Here is a 24,646-nt window from a genome sequence, read left to right on the forward strand (position 1 = left end):
TTGGTATAGAGAGTTCCCGATTCCCAGTGGAAAAAACTTGAGACCCTGACGTGCCCCTCTGCCTTGAGAGCAGGGAAGATGAAGGTGGTCAACTTCGGATATCTCCTCACAGGGAGAGAGTCGCCACCCAGGCCCCTTCAGAATGTTAGCGTAAATAAGTCAAATCAAACGTGAATGACCAGGGGCCAGTTTGTAAGTCTCAGTGCTAAGTTATTCCAAGTTTGAGAATATTCAAAAGAGGGAAAGTCGAACCTTTTAGCCGAGATGTGAAATGAGCAGATGTTCCTGGAATTGCTCATCATGACACAGAATGCCAGCCCAAATTTGTTGGCCAGAAACGTTCCTGTGCTGACAAGGGCAGCTGACGAGTTTTGCTCTCTTTTAGGTGGATCCGGGAGGAGAAGGAGAGCACGGAGCACCGGGCCGAGGAGCCTGAGAGCAGGGCGGGCTGGGCGTGCTTAGGCAGCCTTTGGTGTTTTAAGTCCCTGAGCTCCGACAACCTGTGTCCTGCCTCCTCACTTGCCGGCTCCTGCCCGCCCAGCAGGGAGCGCTCCCCGCCCCGAAGGAGGCAGCACAGCCCGGAGCTCCAGGGAGACCGGCTGGGCTTCATGACTCTGGTATGTATCTACCTCCTCCCTGCCGCTTGCCTCCCCGAGCACACTGTTTTTCTTTCTTTGTTTTTTTCGTTCTCCCCAGAAGAAAATCAGGTACATTTACTATGCTCAGAGGTCTAAGACTTTTAAAACTGCCTGGTCTTTAATCATTCCATAATGGCCCAGGGACCAATCCGTCTTGATATTTGGACCACCAGCTTAGCACGCCATCATGCACTCAGCCAGAGACTGCCTCTGGAGCGGTGGGCCTGGCCTGTGCTGGGCACGGCAGTGGCAGGGAAGTTTCTGTGGTCAGGGAGCAGACAGCCTCGTGAAAGTAACCATAGGCCGCCCTCATGGCGAGTGAAAGCCGGGCAGCACATGTTCCATTGGGGACGCATGGCTGCAGGGTGCAGGGCATGCGGTGGCAACAAAACCAAGACTCTGAACTGGTCCGCTTGTTGATGGGCCTGGCCACTCCCTCAGGCCAGCTGTGCGCATGAAACCAGTTAAAGGCCCGGTGCCCCAGAGCCCCAGGGAAGAAGTCGGGCTGCCTCACTCTTCCGAGTCTCAGAAAGGGATGACGCCCTAGGCTTGTGGTGACAGAGTGTGCGGCTCTAAAGCACATGTGCCAGCTTTCTTTCGTGTGTAGCCTCGGTTTCTGAGTGCATTGCTGTTTACCCCGTGAATCACGTGTACAACACTCTGCCTTGAAACTGCACTTGTATTATCCCTTTTTTCTGTTACCAACCATTTCCTGTGAGCTGCGTTGTTAGCATAGAATTAAATTAACTGTGGGTCATTTTAGATGCATGTGAAGTGGTAACTGGTCCATTTTGTGGTCTTTTCACACACTGTTTTATAATTTGTATCATTGTCTAAGTAGGTGATATTTAAAATTCTTGGACGATTTCTCTGTGGTTTCATGCTTGATTTCTTTCCAAGTATTTGTAAAAGAACAGTTCTGAATATTTTCTCCTTGTGCAGTTTTCTGATGGCGTGTCTGCTTTCATCATTGGTTTTGATTTCCTGACTCATCCTGTTCTCTGTTTAGCCGTCATCAATCCAGACTCCAGCCTCCCATCCCCCCCACTGGAGGCTGTAGTTCACACATCCATCTCCCCTCCGCCAACTTCCCCTTTGCTCTGGTCATATCAATGCTGTGTTCCATTAGTCTGGTTTGTGCTTTGTCTTCGTGTCTCATTAAATGGTGTTTTTCCTGCATAGCAGTAAGTTAGAGTTAGTGTATCGCTATAGAGTTAGAAGCATTGTGTAGGTGGATCATGCACTACATAACCTGTGTAATCATAAATGAGATTATGCTTCCATGAAGAAATGCTCCTCTACACGTAGAGTTAATGGTCTTTTGACCCAATATCCTTTAGGTGTTGATGCTTGGAGTTTAGACGGTAAATCTCATCAGTTTTTGCATGGTTAATGTCTCTCATAGACTCTTGTACAAAGTATCTTTTATGGTTCATAAGATGTGAAGACTCCACTTGGCATTATGCTAGCTTTCCTTACAGATTTTTATGGGATGCCTGCTTTAATGGATTTATTCTGAGAAGTTTTATATCAAATTCTAGGTAAGGATTTTACATTAATGTCCAATAGGTGGTTAGATTTGTTCAGGTTTAAAATAGGTATTATGGTAACTTCCTAATCAGTGAAATTACTACTTTAAAGTATAACGTGTTTTCTATTAAGGGAAACTAACTTATAGCAAATTTTGGCTGAGAACAGACAACTCTTAAGGCCCTTTGCTGACCAGAATGCTCTGCTTTAATAAATCATGATATTGTAATAGAATGGTATCTCCTGAGTAATAATTTATAGTGTTTCTCTAGTAAACCTTGAATAGCTCATTTCACTTCTGTGGTTAAAAATACGCTCTGTTTCCAGTTCCATGTTCTCTAAGTCTTCATCTCACTTCTATGTTTGCCGTCATGTTTGCTTTACTGTATTTGCCTGTGACGCTTCTTGCATTTTTAGCATCAGAGTTGCAATCAATCTGGTTTCTGTTCATTTCTTTGCATGCACCTTTCAGCCTAGTGAGTTAAGGAAGCATCGTCGAAAGGTTAACTATTTAATAATATAGCATGCGTTTGTTTCTCTGTGAAGTATTAAAGAGTCCTTATCGTGTTACATGAATGAACACTATGTGGTTATGTACTGGTGAATAATTGACATTTTAATGGAAGTTTTGAAACTCATCCACCAGTTGAAATATGCTGATGGTTCTCTTGGTAATAGGTCATTCGGGGACTCTTGTAACAGTTTGCCTTTCTCCCACTTGTTTACCTTCTAATCAACTCATGCTTATTTATAATAGACATAGGATTATTTTTAAAATTGTCTTCAGTTACTTTTTGGCCGTGCTGCACAGCTTATGGGATCTTAGTTCCCCAACCAGGGACCAGGCCGGTGTCCCGGCAGTGAGAGTGCCAAGTCCTAACGTCTGGACCACGGTGGAATTTCCGCTCAGCGTGTTATTCAAAGACACGGCTGAATCCGAGCCGTAGGTGGTAGCTTTGGGGGAAGGCAGTCTAATGACGGGGGTAGCAGCGTGCAGGAGCCTCTGTGTGCCAGGCAGCGTGGCGAGTGCTTTCCGAGCCTGTCATCTCATCTGGCAGACACCCAGGTGAGGGCCAGGCGGCTGTCATCCCCAGTCAGCAGACGTGGACACTGAGGCTCAGAGAGGCCGGGCCCCATGCCCAGGCTCGCACACCCAGCAGTGCGGTGCGGACTGGTCTGATGAGAGCCTGGACACTTAACCCTGCTGCCGTCCCGCCCCCTTTCCTCCAGAGGCCCTCGTGTCCCTCACAGCATCCCTGATGGAGGGAGCATCAGGAGGGAGCTCGCTGCCCCTCCCTTCGGGTCCCTTGGATGAGCCCCTGTTGTTGAGTCCAGTGCCCCGAGGGCTGGCCGTCCTTGTTCCTCTCCCGCTGCCAGCCCGCTGACCGACCACTCCTGGGACCTTCCCGCAGGATTCGGGCAGCCGCGCTCCAGTTCTCGCAGCTCAGTGCCCGGGAGCCCTTCTGCTGGGCCCCGCGGAGCAGCACTGTGCCCTGGGGCTGGTGACCTGGGTGTGCCGCTCACCGGCTCTGTGGCCTGCTGTGCCCTCCCGTTACGTGAGGACACCGTCCTGCCCATCCTAGTCACGTGGGCACCCGGGGGGCGGGCTTCCCTCCTGGGGATGGGCGGCCAGGCTGGGGACCCAGAGGCCTTCCTCAGGAGGAGGCCCGGGGAAGGGGCTGGCCGCGGTCCCTGACTTTGAGGCAGGTGTTTGTCTCCCCTGAGTCCACGGTCAACCCAGGCGTGTCACTTCCCACTCTGTTTCTGTTGTTTTCTGATTTTTATAAAGGCTTATTGTACCTTGAATTTGAGACTGATCCCTGTTCAGTTCCGTGGGGATAATTTCTAGCCTCTGTAGCCTTCTGTTGCCTGAGGGTTCTTGTTGGAGATCAGGGGAGGGTGCATAGTTTACCCAGCTGCTGTTGAACGGGCTCAGCTGTATTTTGCACTGAGTCACTTTGTTGTCACCAAGCTCCTGTGGGGCTGCAGTGGATCAGTATTCTTTAGAGAATCCCACTACAAAGGCACAGGTTAGTTGGTTAAAACAACACACTCATTGTTTACAAAAATACTTGCCGTGCCTGTTTCCTGAAACTTCCCCTGGCTTAACCACACACCCAAATGTACTAGTGAGACCTGGCTGGACCCTGAAGGGGTTAATCTCTTCCCCACACTGTTACCACCACTGTCTTTCCTGTCCTCACACCCAGGACCAGCGGAAAAGCTGGGACTCCAGGAGAAACATCTTTTTTTTTTTTTTTTAATTGGTTTATGTTTGAATTGAAGGATAATTGCTTTACAGAATTGTGTTCTTTTCTGTCAAACCTCAGCGTGACTCAGCCGTAGGTATACATATACCCCTTCCCTTTTGATCCTCCCTCCCATCTCCCTCCGCATCCCACCCCTCTAGTCTCATACAAGGTCATCTCTGAGTGAAGACCTAGGGATGCTCTATGTAAACCACAGTGAGCAAAGTACACTTGAACTGCGAGTGAGCACTTCAGTGTCAGCCCCCAGTCTGTCCGTTACTGAGAAACACGAGCCAGACACGTGGTGTTCGCATGCCGGGCGAGGTACCTTTTCTGTCTTTCCCCTGTTGTCCTGGGCTCCAGTGGCTGCATCGTCACTACCAATGATCTTGGGTGGTGGCACAAGCTGTGTCCTTTGCTCCTTCAAACAGAAGGGTCTGGACGCCTTTGCTGAGAGGCTTCTTCCTCTTGCTAGTGGTGCTTCTGAGCAGCATCTGGCGATGAGCAGAGTCCTTTCATCAGGGCGGTTCATGCCATGCAGGGTTCACGGTGCTGGCGTCGCTCTGCTGTCCTGCCCGGCGTGGCCGTCTGGTCGCTGGATTCCAGGGAGGGCGGAGCCCGGCTTCAGGGAGGCCCCCGTCCAGGGTGTCTGCACTCAGTCGGGTGCTCTCGCTGCCCCACGCCCTGCTTCTCTTGAACAAGACAGTCCTGTAAGATGGCACTAAGCTGGAACAAGGGTGGTTTTTTGTTAGTTTGTTTTTTGTTTTTTTTTGTACTTGGAGGAAAGCATAGCAAATAGATTTACAAATAAGTTTCCGGTTATAATGTAAAGCCTGTTAGGTTGCCTTTTCTGACACAGTCTATCGTTAGCCAGTTTTACACTGCCATTTTACACCTGTCTCACTCAGCTGCCAGCTTTAATGGAAGAGGTAGAAGATGACGAGACCACCATCAAAGGTGAAACCTCGAGCCCTGCCTCGCCACGGTCCCTTCGGCTGGACCGGCTGCACACGGGGGCGCTGCGCGCGGCCGGCCCCGAGGACGTCAGGGACGCCCGCAAGTAAGGGGCCTGCGCGCCTCGTCGTCAGTTTCAGGAGCCCTGCGCCTCTTCTCTTGAAAGAGTTAGAAGGATGTCTTTAAAGGAATCCCACTGGGTTCGGTGCCTGTGTTTAGTGGTGAACTTCAGGTGCTGGGTGAGAAGAGCTCAGTGGCCTCGCTGATTTTAGAAAACGTCCATCTCTACGGATTGACCCCGCTGTGGGAGCTTTCTTCCTGCTCTTGCTAGAGGTCTGCCCCACCCGGGGCGCGTTCCTGAGGGTGACGGCCCCGTGCCTCTCGGGTTCCCTCTTGAGGGTCCCTCCCTTTTCCTCAAGGGTCTCCTCTCAGGAGACTCCATCCCCTGCAGTGACTGACACTGTCCTCATTCAGACCACCGCCTGCTAAGCTCCCGTCCTCAGCCAGGCAGCACTCGATGGAGGACACGTGTGGTCTCTTGACCAGCAGCTGTGCTGCCACGGCCGGGGACGGTCACCCTGCGGAGGTGGGGGGAGCTGCCCAGAGTGGAGGAGCTCGCCTTCTCTGGGAGCCTCGTCACCTGCCAAGCGGAGACCCTGAGGGAGGGTCGGAGTGCCCTCTGCACCAGCTGGCCTGGAGTCAAGCCCTCCCCGGGGGGAGCTCCAGTCCGAGACTCTCCGCTTCCCGGGGCGGATGTCTGTGGCCGGGAGCCTGCACTGCTTGTGTGGAGTGTGGTTGGTGAAGGCGCCTCCACTGTGTGCTCGAGGTTGAGGTGCGGGTGTTGCTGGGTGGCCGGTTCTAACAGTAGATCTTGAGGACGGGTGTGTGTTTGCACAAGGGCGCCGGTTAAAGGTCCTTCTCTCTCCCCGAAGCTCGACCGGCTCTCAGGACAGCCCCGGGGGCAACCCCAGCAGCAGCACCATCAGCCAGGACTCGCTGCAGAAAGCTGCGAAGAAGAAGGGCATCAGGTCCTGCATCGGCCGCTTGTTTGGCAAGAAGTAAAAGGGCCGGCCTGGACTCCCGGCAGGGAGGCCTTAGGACCAGGTGGGTGCTTCCCCGTTGAGAGGGAGGAGGGCCTGCAGGCATGTCCCTTCTGTGTCTCCCCCACTGCCCCACGAGGCTCCTGTCACTCACGCTCGGGGTCCTCCTGGGAGCAGGAGCGGAGGAGGCATCCGTCTTCTCGGTGGGTCCAAGATGATCTGATGAGTTAATGAGTGGATGGGTGGATGAATTATGTGTAGAGGGATGGAGGGATGGATTAGTGAGTGGATGGATGGATGAAGAGATATCTGGCTTGATGGGTGGACGGAATTCATGAGTGGGTGGAATATGGACTAGTGAGTGTGTATGGATGGTTGAAGAGATGGCTGGCTCGATGGGTGGATGAATGAAGCATGGAATGAATAAAGCAGATGTTTATACTCCAACGCTAGAAACATATTCTATGAAGTTGATTGAGTAGGAGCTGGGCAATGATTGTTTCGTCCAGAACACTGACAAGTGTTTGGAAACGGCCTAAGTGCTCATCAGTGAGGGGTGAGGTCCAATCTGTGGACATCGCACAAGGAACGGCCCTCCTCCTCCTTCCTGCCACCTTCCTCATCCCCAGGAGCTCCTCAGGGGTTCTGCCCATGGCCCACGCCCCACCACACAGTCACGCAGGTCCTCCTGGGGTCTCCTCACCACACAGTGTTACCATTAAGCCCCCATCTCTCTCGGCTTCATCTCCTTGAGGACAGGGTATGTTCCTGCCTCTTCAGCCAGATATTTGTAGAGTGTCTTGTTTGTGCTGGGTGTGGGATATACACCCAGGGGTAAGTGAAACAAGATGTGGTCTGGACCACAGTTAAGACACAAGAGAGAAAAAGGAGCAGATTATTCAATGCTATCCCTAGTCTTAGTAAAGACAACGCTGAGATGGAAGGTGCATTGATTATATGCCAGATGCTGGGCGTGCCCCTTCCCAAGCAGGGGCTGCCACCTCCCGATTTACAGAGGAGGACACAGTGATGGTCACGCGGTCAGGGAGTGGTGAGGGCAGGTGCACACCCAGGCAGTGGGACCGTGCACTTTGCCGAGCCCCAGCCCCCGCTCTGGTGGGTGCAACGGGAATGAGATGGTTCTATGGCGTCCCTGACTCAATGGCCTTGAGTTTGAGCAAACTCCAGGAGGTAGTGAAGGACAGCAAAGCCCGGAGTGCTGCAGTCCACGGAGTGCCAAAGAGTCGGACACAACTGAGCGACTGAACTAAAGCCTGAGTGTGTGCTAAACTGCTTCGGTCGTGTCTGACTCTTTGCGACCCCAGGGAGTGTAGCCCACTAGCTCCTCTGTCCATGGGATTCTCCAGGCAAGAATACTGGAGTGGGCTGCCATGCCCTCCTCCAGGGCATCTTCTCGACCCAGGGATCCAACCCACATCTCGTTATCTCTCACATTGGCAGGCAGGACCTTTACAGCTCGCGCCACCTGGAAAGGCCCCGTGAACGCTGATGCAGAAAAGAAGGGCTGCTCCTAAGTTAAACTGGAAGAGCAGCAAGCACAGGTTGTAACGAGGAAACCACACGATGAGCGACAACAGTGCGGACAGAAACAAGCAGGGACGCCTTCACCCACATAAAGAAAACAAGTGTGCCGTTCGGAAGAGGAGCCCGTCAGTCCTTGGAGGGACAGTTGGAACCAGAATGAAAACCGAGGCCGTGGTCAGCAGTGCCCACGCACACGGCCTGAGTGGCGTGGTGTCACTCACCGGGCTTCCTGCGTCCCCAGAGCTGCTGCCGGCGGTAACATCTCTGAGTGCTAGGCCGGCAGCGTCCCCGAGTGAGCTGAGGCATCGCTGCTGTCCTTGCAGTGCTGCTGCGGGGCCCTCTGTGGGCGGCCACCCTTGTCCCCTGCCCCGCCGCCCGCTGGGGCCTTGCTGTCCCCCTGGGATCCTTTCAGCCCCTGAGCATGGGTGTTCCCAGGCCTCTGCCTAGTCGGACTGGGACGCAACTCAGGACTTGGGCTTGAGATATCAAGGCGACCTTGAATCTGAAAGGACACTGCCCTGGGGCCCGTGAGAGAGCAGGAGAGCAGAGCCCCCATGTGGAGACGCAGAGCTGGGGAGCGTGCCCACAGCACCGCTGCCTCCTGCGCAAGTGCCCCCTCACCTCTCCTTGACCTGAAACAGACCCCAGCTGCTGCTGCTCCGCAGGTGATTCCTACAGATGCACCTCCTGCAAGAGCTGTTGTCCTGCTGCTCGGGGGCTGCCTGAGTGTGCTCAGGAGCATCAGACAAGTGGGGCTGCCATGCCTGATTCTGGGGGAGGGCCTGACGCTGGGGGAGGGCCTGACGCTGGGGGAGGGTCTGACGCTGGACTAAGGCTGGATGTTGAGGGGGTACGTCTGATGCTGGGGAGAACGTCTTGTGCTAGACTAGGGTCAGAAGCTCGGGGAGAGCCTGTTGCTGGCCGAGTGTCTGATGCTGGACTAGGGCCTCATGCTGGGGGGTGGGGGACTTCTGATGCTGGACTAGGGTCTGAGGCTGGGGGAATGTCTGATGCTAGACTAGGGTCTGATGCTGGGGGAGGGCCTGTTTCTGGGCGACTGTCTGATGTTGCACTATGGTCTGATGCTGGGGAGGGCCTGATGCTGGGCTAGGGCCTAAGGCTGGGGTGGGGGGAGCTTCTGATGCTGGACTAGGGTCTGAGGCTGGGGGAATGTCTGATGCTAGACTAGGGTCTGATGCTGGGGGAGGGCCTGTTGCAGGGCGACTGTCTGATGTTGCACTATGGTTTGATGCTGGACTAGGGCCTGATGCTGGGGGAGGAGGGCCTGATGCTGGGGCGGGGAGGAGGAAAATCTGATGCTGGACTAGGGCCTGATGTTGGTCTAGGGCCTGATGCTGGGGGAGGGTCTGATGCTGGACAAGTGCCGGATATTGAGGGGGTACGTCTGATGCTGGGGAGACAGTCTTATGCTAGACTAGGGTCAGAAGCTCGGGGAGAGCCTGTTGCTGGCCGAGTGTCTGATGCTGGACTAGGGCTTCATGCTGATGGGGGACTTCTGATGCTGGACTCGGGTCTGAGGCTGGGGGAACGTCTGATGCTAGACTCGGGTCTGATGCTGGGGAAGGGCCTGTTGCTGGGCGAGTGTCTGATGTTGCGCTAGGGTCTGATGCTGGGGGAGGGCCTGATGCTGGGGGAGGGCCTGATGCTGGACTAGGGCCTCATGCTGGGAAGGAATGTCTGATGATGTGGGGCGGTCTGATGATGGTGGGCAGCCTGCTCCCAGATGTACACAGAGTTGTGATTATAAATCTCTATGAGAAAAAAAAAAAAACTCTATGAGAAATCTTTTTTCATACTTTCCTGACCACCTTTGTATGTTCTTTCTTTCTGAAGCATAATTGCTGTGCAATATTGGTTTGATTTCTGCCGTAAATCAACATGAATTAGCCCTAGGTGTGCGTATGTCCCGTCCCTCTTGAATCTCCCTCCCACCTCCCCTTGCTACATTCTTGTTTCTATGGGTATATGAATAATAAAGAGTGTTGACTAAATTGACATAAAAAGCTCCCACACACAAGCGTGCACACGCTCACTCCCTAGTGCATTCCCCTGGCCAGCCCGCCCGGGCACCCGCGGTGAGCCTTGACACCTGCACTCTCTTCCCACCCTCGGCCCGCTGCCCTCGCCTCTGCAGCAGAGGGGCCCTGGCCCCGAAGATGCTGAAGTGATGGAGCCTCTTGTCTCCGGATCCAAGGGCATGAACAGCCCGTCGGTCATCCTTTGGGGACACTTATACTTCCGCCTTCTAGCCTTTCCATTCTCTCCATCCGTTTCTCTTACCAGAATGTCCATGTGATGACACGGGCTCCCATTACCAGCTCTGGCCTGTTCTCAGGGAGAGTCCAGCTTTCCCTCGGCACTCTTAAGTGGCAGTGGGAAATTTGGCTTCAGTACTTTATTGAAAGAAAGCAATAAATAATACTGTGATAAAAATTGTTCCAAAGTAAACTGTATGTACTTTCTCACATATTCAGGAAGTTCACAAAAGATTAAGAGAAAAACAGAATGGTAACAATGAACTGTACAGGTAAACTGAAGGCACTACCCACATGTAAAGAGACATGCCGTCTCTGTCTACCAAGCTATCAGCGGCATCATAAATAACACACTGTGATCTGAACGCATCTCTTGCTGGCTTTTTTAATGGGCCACTGAACAAGTAAAAGTTACATTTGCTACTTATACAATCCAGAATGGCTATGTCATCAAAATCTAAAAATGTATGCCTAGATCCATTCTTTAAACAAATTTACAAACAGATGTAAAAAGATGGTTTACAGAAGAAAAATGAGGCCTTTGTCAGAGCTGCATCATGCTGTCTGTCTGTCGGGGATGTGACTCCTTCACCATGCGGCGCATCGGCTCCGCAGTGAACGCAGGGCATCGCGATTGGTCCCCAAAGAGTCTCAGCGGAGAGGAGGGATCCGGGTCCACAGAGACCAGGTTTTGGGAGAGATTGTCATAGGCTTCTTCTAGTCATACTTTCAGCCCAGATTTCAGTAGAAGCTCACACTCAACACCCGTACTTTTACATCACTTCACGCTGCAGACAAAAAGCATTTCTTGCTGGAAAAAGCACAGTTTAGGTCAGTCGTTAAAATGCGACAATTGGTTGAAATTAAGGTTGCTCATTTCAGAGTGATTGTTGGAGAGCTTGGTTACATTCTGGAAGGATAATGCACACCGTGTCATGATGGTTTTACAATCGCAGGAAAACCCCTTCTCTCATGGGTTATCATTTAAAAATCAAACAGGTATAATGACAATAAATGCATCATTTACAAAAGCCCTATGTTTGTTCATAGGCTTTATACAGACAAGCGGTACAGTACATTCATTTGAAAGACTAAAATCAGGTATCAGAAGATGAATTGATCTGAAAGGATATTTATAGCCTGAATATACAAGAATAAGTATCTATCTAAATGAAGTCATAAGTTTACATGAATATAAGAAACATTAAATTCTAAAATATTTTCTCTATGGTATGCATGAACTTTTCACTAATGAAAAACCCTGTAATGAAATCTCTTCAGGTCCATATAACAAGTAGTAACAGATTAAATTAAAGATTGCACTGCCGCAGTGGGAGGGACACCCGTGCTCAGGGACGCTAGGGAGCCTCGGGCTGTGGTCTGACCACTCCTGCGGCAGCGGGGCGCCAAGGTCACGTTCTCTGCCGCTGAGGGCTCTCCAGGGCCGACCTCCGCAGACCCACCGACCCTCCACTCCCAGGGCGTGGCCTCCGTGCCCCCTCGGGACCAGGCCGGCCTGTACTCACCCCGAAGCTCAGCAAGAGTGAGTCCTGACTGTGGCGGAGTCCAGCCTCTGCGTTCCCGCCACGCTGCCGGGTCCCAGGAGCGCGGGAGGAAGCGTGCAAACCCAGAGTGCGGTCAGTCGTGGAACATCACACGGGCTGGAGGACACACACACTCACTCCCGCCGCAGCACCCACTCCTACTCAGGGTCTGGGGAAACTTCTAGAGGGTGGGTGATCCAGAGAGAGCGAGCCTGGGGGCTGACACGTGGGGGTCCCTGCCACCCGGGGTGGGGGTGGGGGCGGTCACACTAGAGCAGCAACGGCACATTCGATGACAGAAGCGCTGACATGGGGACAGCCACTGCACGTGACCAGCTGCCAGCCTCTCCTTAGACTTCCAGATTCACAGGGCTCCAGATTCACAGATTTGACACAGTCTTGTTGTTACCCAATTTTACATTTGCCTCATTCCCTCAGCTGCCAGCTTTATGGGAAGAGGTACGAGATGACAAGACCACCATCAAATGTGAAGCCTCGACCCCCACCTCGCTGCGGTCCCTTCGGCTGGACCGGCTGCAGACAGGATGCTGTACACGGCCAGCCACACGGACGTCAGGGACGCCTGCAAGTAAGGGGCCTGCGCGCCTCGTCGTCAGTTTCAGGAGCCCTGCGCCTCTTGTCTTCAAAGTGATGGAAGGATAATTTTAAAGGAATCCTACTGGATTCGGTGTCTGTGTTTAGGGGTGTGTGTGTGTGTGTGTTCTGGTAGGCAGGTTTCTCTGGAGCTGGTGTTAAGGTGGACGTCTAACTCTGTGTGTGTGTGCGTGTGTACACGTGCACAAGTGGGTAGTTCTTTTTGCTACGCGTGGCAAATCTAGGGTGTTCTGGTCGCTTCATAGAGAACAATTCAAAGTACAAAGATTTTCTGAACACAGTGGGTGATCTCAGTTCTGTCAGCCAGAGACAACATTGACTACAGGGAAAATGCCTTATCTATAAAACGTGAAAAATATTTTAGTGTTCCAGAAAAAATATCACTTGAATATAGTTTAACATTTATGGCATTATAGATGTGAGAATGAGTTGGTTTCTCAAAACTGTTTTCTTTCTATTAAGCCCCGATTTGTCTCAAAGGTATTCTTTTAATTGCTAAATTTACGCAGCCAATGCATCCACTTTCAGGGAATTATTCAGGGTTGGTGAATCTCAGATTTTCATGTTCCGTGGAAAGTCCCAGGGAGAGCACTGCGGGCGCAGCAGGTGCTGGACGTGCTCCGTGAGGAGTGGAGGCCGAGGCCGCCGGGACCGCCCGAGTCCCTGTGGGTCACGCGGTGTCCTGGGCGTGCGGGGACACCCTCGGGCCTCACGTAGCTCCTGCTCTCAATGCTGTCTTTCCTCTTCCCCTTGGCGCCATCTCGCAGGGGAAGCCGAGTCAGCAGGCTTGCTGAGCTGTGTGTGTCCTGAGGCCTCCCCGTGGGACTCGGCCCCGGCTCCAGGCTCTGAGCCGCGCAGCGCTGCAGGGCTGGGGCCCGGTGCTGGTGAAGGGGAGCCCTGCGAACCCTCGTAGGAGGTGCTGGGCTGTGCGGACGGTCAGTCTCAGAAAACAAGGCCACACCTGTTGTCTGGGTGGTGCCCCGAGTGTGGCATTTGATGGGAAGAGGCTCACACAGCATCTCGTTAGGAAAGACAGCTTGACCGTGGTGCTCATGTTCTGCTTTAACGCGCCCGTTGTCATCCACAGACGGTGTGACTTTCTCTCGGGCCTGTCTGTTCCCCACAGAATTCACCGTATTTCTGAATGTCTTTCTCCTGTGACTCTAATTTTAAGGTGAGGAAGCATGCCACGTCAGTTTACTGCTAGAGCAAGTGTTTTAATGAATTGCACTTGGGGACTCGGACTTGAATTTGATCCTCGAGGGGGCAGAGGAGAGCCCAGCTAAGTTGCCCTGCAGTGCAGCCCGAGCAGGGTCATCGCAGCATTCCGCAGAGCAGGCAGCCCCCCAGGCTCGTCTCTCAAGCCGTCTCTGTAAAGAGAGGTTTCAGCTGAGAGTGAGCCGGTGACAGCAGAGTGGTGCGATATCTTACAGCCAAGGAAATAAACTCCAGCAGAAGCCAGGCGAGTCTTCCATTTGCTTCTGGATGGTGGTTGTGGTTGGGACGCCAACTCCAGGCATGTGGTATATGCCTCGTTCCCCTGGGATATGGGAATTTAAAAAGTTTGCCTTTTCAGAAACTCTCCTTGAGCTATTAAGGGGCTTCCCCAGTAGCTCAAACGGTAAAGCGTCACCTGCAATGTCAGAAACCTGGGTTTGATCCCTGGGTTGGGAAGATCCCCTGGAGAAGGACATGGTAACCCACTCTAGTACTCTTGCCTGTAAAATTCCATGGACAGAGGAGCCTTCTAGGCTACAGTCCGTAGGGTCGCAAAAAGTCGGACACAACTGAGAGAATTCACTTTCACTTTCACTATTGAGCTATTAAGACACACGTTGTATTTTCGGGTATAATTACTCCTAGAAAATAGGATATTTACTATTCTAGGAAACCCAAGGTTGACTTAAAGGAAGAGTTACTTGAAATTTGATGTGAAACATTTGAGCTTGAAGCATACATAGACTTCACAGTCTTAAGTAAAGTCGCATGCTATCTGAGTGTCTTGTAAAGCTGCTGTATTTCTTTAGGGAATTCCCTGGCAGTCCAATAGCTATGACTCTGCGCTTCCACTGCAGGGGCCTGGGGTTTGATCCCTGGTTGGAGAACGAGGGACCCGCAAGCCACACAGCGCCCTAGCCAAGAGAATAACCAGGGTCTTAATGCAGCACCAGCTAATCAGCGGAACAGCGGCACGGGAGAGCAGCAGCCCCACCCAGCCGTCCCCTGGCTCACTGGGTGAGTTCTGTGTGGAAAGTCTGCGTTGCTCCGCGTGGGTCTGTTGTGCAATGCTGTGCATCCCAGAAGCTCTCTCAGGGCCAGGCTCCTCTGCTCAGGCCCTGCTGTGGTTTCCTCTTCTACATATCTGTCCTCACTGTTTAGAAAGGGGAGAGTGGATGTTTCTCCTTGACTACCTTCCTCTCTTGGATGTGCAGACTTCTGAACCTTTAAGGTTGGCAATAACTCTTTCCTCCTGGAAGGAGGTGATTCTGTAGGGAATAGCGGGGAGTCATTCAGCATTCCATGACTCAGGTGTTCTTTGTAAAATGTCTGAACTGTCATTAAGTAGATGGTTTAGAAGATTAACGGAAAATGAGGAGATACGTACTGTTTCAGTGTTGCACATTCATAAAGAGAATAAATACCTAGGTTAAGTTGTTTTATATCCGTGTGTAGTAGTGATTCGTGAATTTTGAATGTCTCATTACTTGTGGGCACGAGCTGCTCCAGGTAGCCTGGAGACAAGGCTTGCGTTTTGCACAATGGGAGGGGCCGGCTGCTGTGGTCTGGCGGGAGGTGTGTATGCGCCCCCACCCCATGCCCACCCCACCCCGTCCTGGGCTGGGAGCGTCAGTCCCTCCACAGCCACGCATAACCTCCTGCCTCGTGTCTCCCATCCCCAGCTCTGGGTCGGGATGCCGGCCTGGTATGTGGCTGCTTGCCCAGCCAGCGTGAAGAGCGCCGCCATCATGTCCGCCCTGTCGGGCGCAGGGATCCAGCGTGAGATCGGCATCAGCAACCGCTGCGCCAGCTGAAGCTGCGGCTGGCGATCCGGGAGATCACGTCCCTGAGCAGCCCCTCCGCCCCTCCCACGTCCAGAACCGTGCCCCTGCCCCCTTCCGTAGGGAGAGCTCACCCCCCACCGCCCCCGCCTCCGCGTTTGTGTCGCTTCTGGGGTTTTCTATACAGACGTCCGCTGCTCCAGCTTAAAGTTCTAGCATTCAAAACCATGACAGCTTTTCATTGTGGCAGTTGTGTTGTTAAAAGATAGAGGATGGAATACTTCAGACAGATTATTTTTGTAACAGCTGGGCTGCAGTGGCATTGTAACAGAGAAATGGATGTTTTTGAAAACATAAAAAAGGGAGTTTTGAAAATGTGAAAATTGTAACAAAAGGAAGTTTTTGAAAATGTATTAAAACACATGGAAATATAAATGTCAGGAAAGTGAAAGAGAAAAGGCTTAGCCCCCAGGCTGCATTGCTTTCCCCTCATTTGCCTTGTCTGGCCTGTGCTCTTCAGCAATTTCCTTTTTGGGAGCTGTAGACCCTGGGCTCTCAGGGTTTTAAGAGTCCGTACATCTGCCAGTTCACACCAAGTCCTATTGTGTTCATCCAAGTTTCCTCCACGTGGGAAACCTTGAAAGTCCTGTAAGAGGGTCCTCCTTGTTGGAAAAGTTGAAGCAAATCTGGTGCAGACATGGATTGCCGCCAGGAGATCAGCGCCGGCCAGCTCCTCATTTCTCGAGTGCGGACTCAGGACACAGCCCAGTCGCCAAGCTCGGTATGTCCACTCTGGAGAGGAACCCTGGTGAGGAGACGTGGCCTCCCAGACGTACCTGCCCTGAGGAGCTGCCCTGGCTCAGCTCACGATCATTGCACACGGAAAGCGTGAAGGCTTTCTCGTCCGTCTGGCCTCTAAGTGCGAGCGTGACAGTGGTGGGCTCACCCTGCACAGATGCGCTTGTTCTCAGCATATCTGCTCCGCTCTCTGTGCCCCGGAGGGCTCACCAGAGCCACCTTTTGAGAAATGGAGGTGCTGAGAGTTCCCCGGAGGTTTGATGAAGAGTCTCAGTAAAGGAGCTTCTTATGAGTTGAGTTTAACCGGCGGTGACCACAAGCAGCAGCCCCCGCGAGGAGGCTGCCCCCCCCCGGGATGGGGTACAGCAGGTCCCCAGGAGCCCGCCCGCCCCCTGGGGGCTCAGCTGTCTCAGCCGGCGATGCCGCGGGGTGCCGTTGCTGGAGCCCCCGCAGCTTCCTCTGATACAGAGAGACCCAGTCCCTGGCGGGCACCTGCTCAGGGCCGTGCCCCCAGAACCCAGAGCTGGCCGCTGTGCCCTGCCTGGGCGAGAGCCTTCTAAGCGCGCGGCGTTCACAGCTCCTGGAGAATGCCTCCCTGCACTCAGCGGCGCCCCCGGGCGTTCTGTCCTCTCGCCGTCTCCCCTGGCTCAGGCGGTCAGCGCTGCATGCGAAGCGCTGGGGCTCCCTCCTTGTGGCTGGGACCCAGTGTTAGGAGGGCAGGGTCGTTCCAGGAGCAGGCCTGGCATGTTCTCCCTGCGCTGATGATGGGGCGGTGGGGGCCGGCCTCTGCCCCCGCCCGCCCCTCCGCGCCCGGGCTCCCGGTTCTGCCACCTGTCCTCTCTGCCACTGCTGCCCTGGCCGGGGTGTGGCTGGTCCCGGGGCCCCCTAGACCTCAGGAAACGTCTGGTGAGCACAGGAGATGGAGATACTCACGGCCATGCCGCCAACCGCCAGTCCCGCCCGCGCACTCCTCTCCCTCCCCGGGCGGCCCCACCTCAGGGCGGCCGTTCTCGGCTTTTGGTGGAAAACAAAAATGTCGTTTCACATTCAATTTGTTCTGGATCAGTGTCTCTCTTAGGTATTGGTTAAACATATGAATAATCCATATTTAATCTCATGTTGTGTTTGTTTCAGGAACTTGAAGTTGGTAGACTTGCTCCCTGTAGAACAGACTCGATGCCTGTCTCCCTTCTGGGACCGCGGTTGAGCCCTGGGGCCTAGTGTTCTCTTCTGTGGGTGTGCTTGCCGGGGTGGGGGTGGGGGGCGCTCTTTGCATGAGATGTTGGGATTGAGGCCTTTGCATGGCTGCTGCCTGCTGCTCTGACCCTGTGACCCTTGTCTCCAAGTTCGGTTGCCCCTCCCCTGCAGAGTGAAGGTGCTCCTGTCCCCCACTCACCAGTCCTAATCGTTCTGCTCTTTTGTATCCCTAACCACGTAACATCAGGAGGATGAGGAGGGAAGCTGGGCTCAGGTTGGAGACTTTCTGTAATGTATTCTTCACTATATATATAGCAACAAAAAGACTGGGAGGATGAGAATTTGTAATTTACTTTTCTTGATGTTTTCAACACCTTGATTTAGTCAGAATACTGGTAACGGTTTGAAAGCATTAGCTGAAGCAAAGCACAAGATTAAAGAGAACGTCTCATGGGCAGTTTTGAACATCTCTGGTAGTTAATTCTCATGGACATAAATCTCTTTGATACACGTTCTTTCCTGCAAAGCCCTATGGCTTGGGCAGCTACTTGGGTGGTGTGTTTCAGTCCCCGGTGGGGTAGCGTCAGTTACGAGATCTGCTAATGAGAAAATCATGTTTAAATAAATTTCCAACACAAGAGTTGCCATAGAGACGCTGCCTCTGTCGGTATTTACCGTGGACTGTCCTAATCCTATGTGTTCCAAAGTCTTTCCTACTGATGGACTTCTCAGAAATTGAGCCTACTCTTGCTTAATGCACATGTTGAATTTGTAGGTCCCCAGTTGAACTCAAAAGCAAAAACTCTGTCACAACTGTTTTGCAACCTTGCTTTGAGACAGTTTGATTGAAAACAGTGATTTTCCTGCCTGTGACCCCACCGACTTTGTTCTGTGACACTCGACAAGTCCAAGTCTACCAGGTGTGGGCAGGAGTTTCCCTGAGGGGCTCCCTAGTGGCAGTGCTGTGTATGGACCCTGAAAGATACCTGTGTAACCAAAGAATCAAAGGAATTCTGAATCAGAGTTTTCCTGACCACAAGCTGAGAGGTGAAACACCCATTTCCCTCTATTTGTGCTTCAGAAGTAAAGCCAATTATATCACTTAACAGAAGAGCAAAGTGGCTATAATATGATTCTGTGAACTCCCCCTCGCCTTGATGCCAGGAGCCGTTATGGGGGGTCCCGCCCGTGACAAAGTCATGAAGAAAATACTGTACAGGCAAGGCCGTCCGGGACCCCATCCATGGCGAGGTCATGAGGAAAATACCTGACAGGCAAGGCCGTCTAGGATAAGGGACCCTCCAGGTTGGCCTCGGCCTCTACCCTACCCTATATCCTCCCCCTTTATCTGCTGTTGTTCTTATTTGCCCTGCTGCAGATTCTTGTGTTGCCTGCCGAGAGCTCACCTGCTCTTCTTTCACTGAATAAAGACCAACTTAAAAGCTAATTAATAAATCTCCTGGACACTGGTACCCTATGAAGGGGTCAGGGATGAAGGAAATGCTTCAGTTCAATCCCTTTTGCTGGCATTCTGGCTTGTTTGATAGATATGTGCTCTCATTGCACAATATGCTCATGACTGTTCTAAACATCCTAAGCACAGTACACTAACAAAAGAAACTATTAAGCATAGGCCCCTTCGCGGGGTGAGAAAAGCTCCACAAATATTATAGCCACATATACGCCTAATAGAAAATAGTTTAGATAGAGATTAGCTGGCGACTTCTTGCAGGTAATTAACTTTTAGACTAAGAGCCTATTTTGTGCCATATCTGCTGTTTTTGCAATCCCTTGCATTTCTGTTCTGTGAAAAATGTAATCCTATCTAGTTCCCATGGAGATGACACCTAATAGAAAGAAAATAGATTAACCACAAAAAAGACAGGGTCAGCTACTGAAGTTGCTTAAAGTTGCACCAGGTGCAAGCCATAAATTGTCAACAGGCCTGAAAGCCAAGAGATATTATACATAGAGATTAACCATTAATAAGGCCCTAATAGGCACAGAGCCCTTTGGGGGGTGAAGAAGCCCTATTAAAAAATACAAAAAATATTGTTTTAAAAGTGGTTATTAGATCAATGTTAGATTGATGTTAATGTGCTGAGGTTGTGCAGTAGAAACTATTGTTAATGTAGTTGCAGATCTAGTAAAATAAGAGTTTAGCCCTAGTGTAAAAACAATAAGATGATTGTTAATTTTAACCAAGAGCGCTAAACAGGGGCTGCCTCACCAGAGCCACAGAGTCTTTGTGTGTTAAACTTTTTAGATAAATTTAGCTGAGAATTTCTGCAAAAAGACTGACTTTTATGTTAACAAGATTGTATTTCTATTATGTTACAACTTGCTGTACCATGAGACTCCCAATTTTCTGTTTTCTGCTAACCTCAAGGCCAGAAGATAATGTACAAAAAATCTATGGGAAAAGACTCTCATAAACAGAAAATATACAGAGCACACCTGGTTTTGTGAAGGACAAGCTGATGTTGTTAAACTAAGTCTGTATGCTTATCTGCCCCTTAGAAATGTACCAACTTAGGGTATAAAGGCTATGGTGAAAAATAAAGCAACTGCAAGACTCTGCCGCACCTTCCTGGTCTGGTCTCTCTCTCTCTCTCTCTCTCTCTCTCATTCACCGACGCCGTTCATCCTGAGGGTTCCCCTGGATCCTGCTGGGGCTGGACCCCGGCACCTTGACTTAGGTATTCTGTGCCTCTGCTCCAGATAAATATCCTCATTAATTATTTAATCCAGTCAGTAATGACCATCAGTGAATTGAAAAGAGCGCATTTCACTGTTGCTTAAATATCAGTATATTTTACACTAAGAGGCAGAACTTTGCCTGCATCTTGGGAATTACGCTGACATATAAATTAAGCTGAACGTTTGCTTTTTGCAATGGAAATCCAAACAAGGATGAGCCATGCCAACGACGCCAGAATTGCTAAGTTTTGGTCTTCAGCGTAAGCAAGGACCCCTTTCTGTGAAGCCGTCAAGGGCAGATGACGTAACGTGCATCTCCCCTGTGCTGGCACACAGTGACCTGCTCCTGAGCCAAAGGGAAGTTTGAGATGGCCTCGGGCTCTCCGGCAGAAGACATCAAGCTGTGGTCAGAGATTTTAATGTCTTAATTTAGGCAGTAGCATCACCCAGGGGTCTGCATGGGACTGTGCTATCCACTGGTGGTACCGGATTGAACGGGATCCATGCCATCACTCTCACCTTGTTCAGAGTTCAGAAAACTGATTTGTGTTTGTGACCGTTTCAGTGATGGAAAAACAGACCCTACAGAGTCTCTTCTGTGCCAAATGTTCTCTTTCCCTGAGAGAGCCCTGTTGTGTGCATTTTTTCCACGGGCTGGGATGACAGCCCAGGAGATGTGGGTCTCCCTGGGACTGAGCCTGATCCTCCCAGGAACTTATATTATCGACCACTAAAATGTGAATAGACTATATAATGAGTGAACAAAAATGAGGAGTTTTCTCCTTCCATGGAGTCCTCTATTTAGCAAAGTCTTTGCATTCTGTGTCTATTTAAAAATCCATAATCAACAAGTAAGAAAATAATACCACATATTCATGCTCTATGTGTCAGGCTTATGAGATGAGAGTTGTAATTGAAAGAGTGAAAACACATGATACTGTGATGATGTAAAAATGTTTCATGTTTATCTCCACTCATGATTATTTATAGAAATGTATTTTCTAATAGAAAGTTGTTTTTTTTTTTTTCTATTAGAACTTGTGTTCTTGTTGGAGTTTTTACGATTCCTTCTAGCTTTTTTGGTGTAAATAGTAGATCAGAGGCCAATTTCTGAAACAATCCACGCTGGTAGTCAGGAAGTATTAGGTCCAAGAATTCCATAACGTACGGAATTCCTCAGCACATACCTTAGTCTTCTTGGACTGAAGAACGTCAAGTGCCTTCTTTGGTGTGTGTGTATATACGTGTCAGGTGTCTACTGTCACTGTGCAGATCTTGCACATATTCCATTAGATCTATTCCTGAGGAGTTCATAGGTTTTGATGACATTATAATAAAGGGTATTCTTCAAAATGTCAATTTCTGGCTTATTTCTAGTATTTAGAAATAGAGTGCATTTTTACATGTTGACCTTGTATACTGCAGCTTTGCTGAACTCACTTTCATGCTTGTAACTGTTTTGTCGATTCATTTTCCATGTTAATCATCATGTCATCAGCAAAGACAGTTGTATTGCTTTTTCAGTTCATGTGATTTTGATTTCTTTTTTCTTGTCTTGTTACAGTGGCTAGGAGTTCCAGTACAGAGTGGAATAAAAGACATAAGAGCAGACGTCCTTGCTCTGTTCCTGATCTTTGGGAGAAAGCACCATATGATGTCAGCTCTACATGTTTCATAGATGCTATTCCTGAGGTTGAGGCAGTTTTCTTCCATTCCTAGATTGCTAAGATTTCCACATATCAATGATGAATATTGTCAGATGCCTTTTCTCTATCTTTTAAGGTAATACTGTGGTTTTTATTTTCAGCCCATTGATGTGGTGGATTTCACTGATTTTTTCCCAATGTTGGCCTAACCTTATGTTCTTGGGATAAACCCTGCTTGTCATGATACCTTGTACTTTTCAATGACAACTGATTTCCTGATGAGTCTTTAAGGAATTTTGCACCTGTGTCTCAGAGGCATACTGATATTCTTGTAATATGTTTGTGTGGTTTTGGTATCAAGAGAATTCTGGCCTCAGAATGAGTTGGGTGTTATTTTTGTCACTATTTTGGAATAGTTTGTGTTAACTGGGATTTTCTTCATAGCTGTTTGTTAGGATTCACTGGTAAAGTCATTTAGGGTAGAGATTTTGTGTGTGTGGGTGTCTGGGTGGATAGGATTTCTAACTACAGATTTGAGTTTTAATAGATCCAGGTCATCTGTTTCTTACTGAGTGGCTCTCATAGGTTGTGTCTTTCAAGAAAGTAGGGTATGTTATCTAAGCTGCCTAACATTGTTCACAGTTTGCCCTATCCTTCCAGTGTCTGTAGGATCTGTACTGATGCTCCCTCTGTGATTCTTGACATTGGTAGTTTATGTCTTCTCTTCTTTCTTCATCACTCTGCTTAGTCAATTTTACTGATACTTCTGAAGAACCTGATTTTAGTTTCTTCATTTCGTTTTGTTTCTCTGGTTCCCATTTCATTGATTTTTGCTCTTTCTTTTTCTTCTTTCTGCTTACTGTGGATTTCATTTGTTCTTTTATTAGTGTTTTAAGATCGAGTCTTAGACTATTGACTCACAATCTCTCTCATTTGTGTAAGTATTTAATACTCTCCGTTTCCCTCCAGGTGCTGATTTAACCATGTCCTGCAGTTTTTAGCATATTGTATGTTCACTGTTATCCACTTCAAATTATTTCCCGTTTCATTTGTGATTTCTTCTTTGCCACATGAATTCTTTAGACATATGCTAATTTCCTGATGTTTGGGAGATTCCTGGATATCAGGGTTTTTTTAAATTGCTATTTTGATTCTGCTGAGATCAGAAAACATCCTTTGCATGATTTTAGTCACTTTAAGTATGCTGAGATTGGTCTGTCTTTTGAAGAATGTCTTGTGTCCCCTTGAAAAGAGTGTTATCGTGCTGCTGTTGGACGGAGTGCTCTATAAAGTGTTCAGTGAGATCAGGTTGGGTGATAGTGCTGTTTAACAGGGCTTCCCTGGTACCTCAGATGGTAAAGAATCTGCCTGCAATGTGCGAGACCTGGGTTTGATCCTTGGGTTGGGAAGATCCCCTGGAGGAGCATTGGCAACCCACTCCAGTATTCTAGCCTGGTGAATTGTTTAAAAGCTTCTACATCCTCACTGACCTTGGATGGTTGTCTGCTTGGCTTCCCTGTTCAATCAGTTATTGAGCCACTGAGAGGAAGATTGAGGTCCCTGACTGTAATTGTGGGTTTCTCTATTTCTTCTTTCAGTCGAGTTTAGTTCTTGTATTCCTTATCTCTTCTTTTTAAAACTATTTTTAAATCACTTAACTGACTTTGAAGTTAGCAGATGTTTTGCTAGAGAAATTTAGAAAACAAAGTGTTCAAACTAAAATTAAAGCCAGCCAGAGATGTTTTTAGTGAGTAGAGTTAGGTTGATCCTTCAAACTTGTTCATGAGTCATGGTCATTCTTTGTTGATATATTATTATATAACATATAAAAGCTATTTCAGAGAAGTAATGTGCAGTCAGTTATAATTTTATCATGGTTTGGTCGATAGGTTAAATTTATTACCACAGATGAGTCATAGACTTTTAATGGTGTAGTTTCTTTGTCTAAAAGTTTGCCAGCAAATTTAAAAGGTAGCAAATAAAACATCAAGTTATTTTGAAGTTATGAGCAACAATGTTGTCTTTAGCTTAGCCTTTGAGAATATGTAATTGTTTAAAAATCCATTTTTAAGATGACTTAAATGGCCCTTGTGACTGTTTCCATGGGGTTTTTTTTTGTTGTTTTTTCCTGAATTAACCATCCTTAGTTATTGAAAGCAGACCCTCGCATACAGGGACGTGAGCCTCGAGCGGATCGGCACCGAGTGACTGCCCAGCCTGGGCCTCCGGCAGCACCGCAGCTACGTCATGGAGTGCCTTGTGGACACGCGGATGCTGGACCACTTGACCAAGAAAGACCTTTGCGGACAGCTGAAAATGGTTGATAGTTTTCACAGGTCAGTCAGTGCAAGTAGTTCTTACTAGTTGGCTGAGAGACGTTTGCCTGTGGCCAGGTCTAACTTTTTTCTTTTTCTCTTGGAAACAGAAACAGTTTGCAGTGTGGAATTGTGTGCCTGTGAAGGTTGAATTATGACCGAAAAGAACTGGAAAGGAAAAGAGAAGAAAGCCAGAATGAACTAGCACAGAATGAAAGGCTAGTACAGTCCTGTTTCTTGGTTCCCAGTGTATAAGCCGCCTCAGAGGTTTCCTGTTGGAAAGAAAAACTCAGGAAATGCTTTCCGAGGAGAAATCACACCTCGCATCATTACAGGGGAGGGGGTGGGAAGGAGTGTTTGAGACCGGCCTCTGTGGCCAGAGAACTTGTGCTCTGCCCTCGGGCCCACATCGCTCTGCAGCTTGTGTGTCTTGAGGGGAGAGCACTTCCCCACGACTCTGGAGATCTCCCTGTGACTGTGCCATGCGTCCTGTTCCACTCACAAATGCTGCTGCAGGCTGCGGATCACTCCAGAGCCGAGAAGGGCAGGGCCCGCTGTGCACGCCTGTGAGTGTGAAGAACACTGCTCTGGCCCCCCGTC

The 24,646-nt window shown here is 49.8% G+C and overlaps 1 protein-coding gene across 1 annotated transcript in view; it reads left to right on the top strand.

Annotated features, from left to right (window-relative positions):
• Window positions 1-24,366, top strand: part of LOC122688278 (liprin-alpha-4-like) — a 47,815-nt gene extending 23,449 nt beyond the window's left edge. The window contains 15 exon segments of the mRNA XM_043894177.1: window positions 386-617; window positions 2,641-2,670; window positions 5,326-5,477; window positions 6,304-6,454; window positions 11,632-11,775; window positions 12,215-12,365; window positions 12,969-13,104; window positions 13,203-13,326; window positions 15,110-15,184; window positions 15,292-15,406; window positions 15,409-15,491; window positions 17,078-17,137; window positions 17,633-17,659; window positions 23,892-24,067; window positions 24,157-24,366. Of these exon segments, the coding sequence (XP_043750112.1) occupies window positions 386-617; window positions 2,641-2,670; window positions 5,326-5,477; window positions 6,304-6,454; window positions 11,632-11,775; window positions 12,215-12,365; window positions 12,969-13,104; window positions 13,203-13,326; window positions 15,110-15,184; window positions 15,292-15,406; window positions 15,409-15,491; window positions 17,078-17,137; window positions 17,633-17,659; window positions 23,892-24,067; window positions 24,157-24,301 (1,801 nt within the window). The 3' untranslated portion in view covers window positions 24,302-24,366.
• The last annotated feature ends 280 nt before the right edge of the window (window positions 24,367-24,646 follow it).

This window comes from Cervus elaphus, chromosome 33 (assembly GCF_910594005.1).
Source record: "Cervus elaphus chromosome 33, mCerEla1.1, whole genome shotgun sequence".
Classification (NCBI taxonomy): Eukaryota; Metazoa; Chordata; class Mammalia; order Artiodactyla; family Cervidae; genus Cervus; species Cervus elaphus.